The 5,000-nt window shown below is 42.6% G+C and overlaps 1 protein-coding gene across 1 annotated transcript in view; it reads right to left on the bottom strand.

The window, feature by feature from the left end:
- The window catches only part of LOC146872859 (uncharacterized), a 48,583-nt gene extending 43,836 nt beyond the window's left edge, over nucleotides 1-4,747 (bottom strand). Inside the window, exons 1-2 of the mRNA XM_085658071.1 lie at nucleotides 3,590-4,747; nucleotides 2,291-2,945 (exon numbers count right to left, since the gene is read on the bottom strand). Of these exons, the coding sequence (XP_085514197.1) occupies nucleotides 2,291-2,945; nucleotides 3,590-3,614 (680 nt within the window). The 5' untranslated portion in view covers nucleotides 3,615-4,747. The remainder of the gene's footprint in view (nucleotides 1-2,290; nucleotides 2,946-3,589) is intronic.
- Nucleotides 4,748-5,000: the final 253 nt, after the last annotated feature.

Below are 5,000 nucleotides of genomic sequence, written 5' to 3'. Positions count from 1 at the left end.
GCAGACGCACGAGCAGAGTCGGCCCGACCACCACCACTACCACCATCGCCACCGCCACCACCACCACCACCACCACCACCACCACCACCACCACCGTCACCGTCACCACCACCGCCACCTCTGTTCTCCTTCCCCTCTCGACCGGGGAAGACTGAAGGAGGAAAGAGAACCAGAGCGGTTCTCAACTTTTACTCTTGTAATCCTCGCTTCTCGAGTTAATCATTTCAATAAGATTCTCTCTCTATTAGAGTCTTACTCTCTCTCTCTCTCTCTCTCTCTCTCTCTCTCTCTCTCTCTCTCTCTCTCTCTCTACAAACACACACACACATACACACACACACAGACACACATATTAGTAATAGTATTCTAAGATCAAACGAAATCATCCGGGATGATTTAATCGCTCTGCCATGTTAAGTTAATTCATCCTACGCATTCAGATAATATAGATTTATAGAAGATATATTCTTACGTTTAAGCAATATATATATATATATATATATATATATATATATACATATATATATACATATTATTACGATCAATAGGAAAAAATATTTCAAATAATCTAATGTTAGCAATTCTTGTTGACACATTTTCCCAATTCCAACCTATGACGTAACCTATCAACTTTTCTCTAAATAATTAAAATAAAAACGGATATGTTGTCAAAGTATTACGTTTTTATAGATATAACAACTACCATCTAACGAATGTCCCTTCGAGATATCTCTGCACGTGCCGCTAAACTATCGATCGGCCGGTCACGACAGGACGATCGAATTTCAAGTCCTTGTCCCGATGTTTCTACGACGAAAAAGGAAAAGAAATCAAAATAGGTGGATGGAGAAAAGAATTATGATGATAAAACATCGACATGGTGATCGCGTTGAAAATAGAAAGATATAGTGGATGACAAATAATTCATAAATGACGGATCGAACGCGTTGAGATATCGTGAAAAATTAAAATATAGGAAACATGAGAACCGTCGTTCTTTCTCTCTTTCTCTCTCTCTCCCTCTCCCCCCTCTCCACAATCTCCTTCCTCCTCTACCCCTCTTACAAACCGAGCCGCTCTCTCACCGTAACGCGGGGTAGCTAGGAGGGTTTAGGGAGAAAGGAGGGAAGGGGAGGTGGGTCGCGTACAACAACATACAAAAGTCCGCATCACCTCCCTCGGTATAAGTCAGCTCAAAAGTATTTCACCGTTCAAAACAATAGGGATTTTTCAAAGATTCTTTCTATCCAACGTATATTTTTTTTAGAAAATAATTTTCTTCAAAAATACGTATATATTATTTCTTTTTTTCTTCACCCTTCTCGCTATTATATAAGTAAGAATCATAATTATATTTCTTTTTTCTTTCTTTAATTTTTTGATCTTTTTTTTTCTCGTAATAAACAATTTTCATCGTACTTAAGAAGAAATAGATTAAAATACGAGAAACGAATTCTAAGGGTTTCTGAGATCTCGAAGAATGTGGACTGACCGGAATACAAGCGATAAATAACAGTGACTACCTGGGAAACAATCTTATCTAGGAATATCCGCGCCTCTTGAAAACAACTTGCAGCGTCCTCTCGTGTTCTACATGTCGATGATATGCACCTCGACCTTCGTCCTTCTACCTTCTCCTTTTCTCTTTTCTTCTTTTAACTTCCCTCTTTCTCCTACCTTTTCCTTCTTCTCCTCCTTTTCCTCCTCCTCCTCCTCCTCCTATCGGAAGGACGAAGGAAGCGGCTCTGAATCGCGTGAGCACGTTAAAACTTGGAAGAAGGGAGACTTCCGGTTAAGGACTAATTAAATTCGCGAAGAGTCCCACTCGCAAAGTAATTACACTATCCAATGAGACTTTCATCGTGTTGCATTATGCACCATCTTCTTATCGCACGTTCCGCCGGAACGATAATTGCTACTTCGTATAACACTCCCCACATGTTGCCCACCCGAATCATAATCGCGTTACAATGCCACAGAATTTGAAGGAAAGGAAAAAAAGAAAAAAAAAAGAAAGATCTAATCGGCAAACTATAATTTTTTATCAATTATAAACACAAACTGCGTTACGAACATATCCATTGTATTTCTCTTAACATTTTTTATTAACGCTTGATCCATAATTTAGAACGATCCATATATATATATCATATATATTATATTATATATTATATATTATATATATATATATATAAATTAACTATAATATAAACGCGCGAAATTATGTAATGACTGATGAAAAAATATACCGTAACGATATTTATATTAAAGTAAATTGAAGGACACTCACCCTTGATCCATTCTATCGACAGGACCACCAGGACCCATCATGGCCGGATGTCCAGGTCCCATCGGACCCGTCATGGGATGTCCTCCAGGTCCGAAGGGACTTCCAGGTGGTATACCGTACTGTGGTCCACCAAAGGGTTGACCAGGTGAAGGAAAATGAGGATTGCCACCTCCTGGAGGTACGAAAGGTGGACCAGAGGAACCAGGTCTACCGACGAACTGAGGCGGTCCTCCAGAGGGTGAACCAAATGGACTAGGTCCGGGCCCATTGTAGGGTGGCCCAGAATTGTTAGGTGGAGGTGGAAATCCGGAGGAGTTTGGTTGTGGTCCAGGACCAGGCGTTGACGAACCACTTGGTGCTGGAGACGCTGTATACTGAGGTGTTGCTGAACCAGGTGGTGGACCTTGATACGGTGGTGCACCCGCTGGACTTCCGGCTCCACCAGGAAACGGACTTGGTCCTTGAAAACCAGCATTACTAGGTGGTCCACCCGTATTATTGTAAGGGCCCGATGCCGGACCTCCACCCTGACCAACAGAATTCGGCGTAAAAGGTGATGCCTCCGAGCCGGGCGGCGGGCCCTTCCAGGAGGCTGGTGTCCCTGGATCCTCCAGCGTGGTGGTGGCTGCCAATGGCGTGTTCAGGCGGCTGCAGCCTGGAAAAAAACATTATATATATAAATAAAATATTTCTTGACTCAAAAGGAGAAAAGTTGATAAAAACGATACTAAGGAAGAAAGATTCCATATTACATTAATACTTTGTTCATAATATTCTGATTTGATATTTATTTAATAGTACTATAACTATATGCAAGATAAGTATGTATAAGATGATATGGAGAGATGTTATTGGTATTTATAGAAAACTTACTGCGTCACTAATCTATTAAGCATATTATAATACTGTTTATGCAATATCTTGGAATTTTATTATAGTAAACAATTTATCTCAAATTGTATACTTTTATTATCAGAAATTTTTTCTATTTTATAATCTAAAATCATTGCATATCAACTAAATATGGATGTTATGACAGTGATGTAACATATAAAAGACTAGTTTGCTACATATAACAATGTTCTTCAACAGAAATAGCATTATTAAGATCTCTCGCACTATATAAAGCTATTGAAAAAGACAATGATACAGAATATATGCAAAGAATTTCATCAGCATAGATTTTCTGTCCATCAATTTATCTATGCAGGCTATCTAACCTGTATCCTAACCTCCACAAGAAACAAGTTGCAACGTTAGAACAAAACGAATAACAATAAAATAGATATAAAAACTCACCATTATTCGTCCCATTGGCCTTCATTGTCCTATGTTCCACCGATTCATTCCATAGCACCGATCACACACAGTAGTAAAATCCAGCACGAGATGAAAAATGGTTGGAACGAAAAAACGTGAGAAAATAAAAGCTCTCGTTGACGAACAATCAATTAAGGCCGATTATTTCATACGAAGTTGATATATTTCGCGCGAGAACGTTAAGAATAATACGAAACTCTGAACGTTTGAGGTTATGTACCGGCAACCTAACCTCCAATACGACGAAGGAGACCGATTCGCGAGTGGGAACGAAGCGCTATTGCTCCCTTTTAATTCGCGCACAACACAGATCACTGTTCTTTCGGCGTTCTCGATCGCGTGCAGGGTCTCGCGCGCGTACTTACCGGAAGATAGTTCGATTCTCGAAAATAGAAAGAGGAGCCGCCGTGTCGCGGTCGCGTCGCCGGCATCTTCGCGGTCGCGCTTTATTTCGTGTTGCTCTCACCCCTCTTAGAATGTCCCGCACGAGCTCGCGCCGTTATACGAACGCGGACCGAGCAAGGGACGCGTGCGAAGGCCCGACATCCCGCTCAAGTCTCATTCATCGTCGCACTGTAGAAAAAAAAAAGTCCGTGGATTTACGACGGGCCAAAACACGAGCGTAGAGAGAGAGAGAGAGAGAGAGAGAAAGAGGAAGAAAGAGAGAGAGAGAAAGAGAGAGAGAGAGAGAGAGAGAGAGAGAGAGAGAGTAGCGACAACGGTGGCAGACGCGCACACGACGCGCACACGACGCGCTACGCGCACACACACTCTCACACGCACACGCGCTCGCTCTCTCGTGCCGAGAGAGAGCGGCAGTGGAGCAACGGCACACACGATGATATTATGATGACGATAGCGAAGAAACCACGAAGATCACGACGACGTTTACGAAGACAACGACAACGACAATCACGAAAACGACGACGGCGACGACGACGACAATAACGACGACGACGACGACGACGACGATGAGGATGACAGTGACGACGATGACGATGGTGACGACGTGACGTGACCAAGCGAACGATTACGTACAATGTACGACGACGAGAACGACGAGGATGGCGTGCGCGGGGTGCGAGTGAGAGGGAACGAGAAGGAGAGCCGAGCGCGAATAAACACCACCGGAGTCAGTCACAGACGCACCTCTCTCTTCGACAGGGACGTGCGCGCCGTCGATGGCGCCACCGATGCTCTCCCTACTCTTGTGTTCACTCACACTCGCTTTCTCTGTCTCTATCTTTGTCTCTATTTCTTTCTCTTTTCCTCTCTCTCTCTTTCTCTCTCTCTCTCTCTTTTTCTCTCTCTCTCTCTTTCTCTCTCTATCTCTATCTCTCTATCTTTGTTTCTTTTTCTTTTACCATTCCTCTACCGAAACAAAGTTTCC

Source organism: Vespa mandarinia, chromosome 7, assembly GCF_050613455.1.
Source record: "Vespa mandarinia isolate Hongniang chromosome 7, ASM5061345v1, whole genome shotgun sequence".
NCBI lineage: Eukaryota > Metazoa > Arthropoda > Insecta > Hymenoptera > Vespidae > Vespa > Vespa mandarinia.
This window is presented reverse-complemented; position numbering and strand designations above follow the sequence as displayed.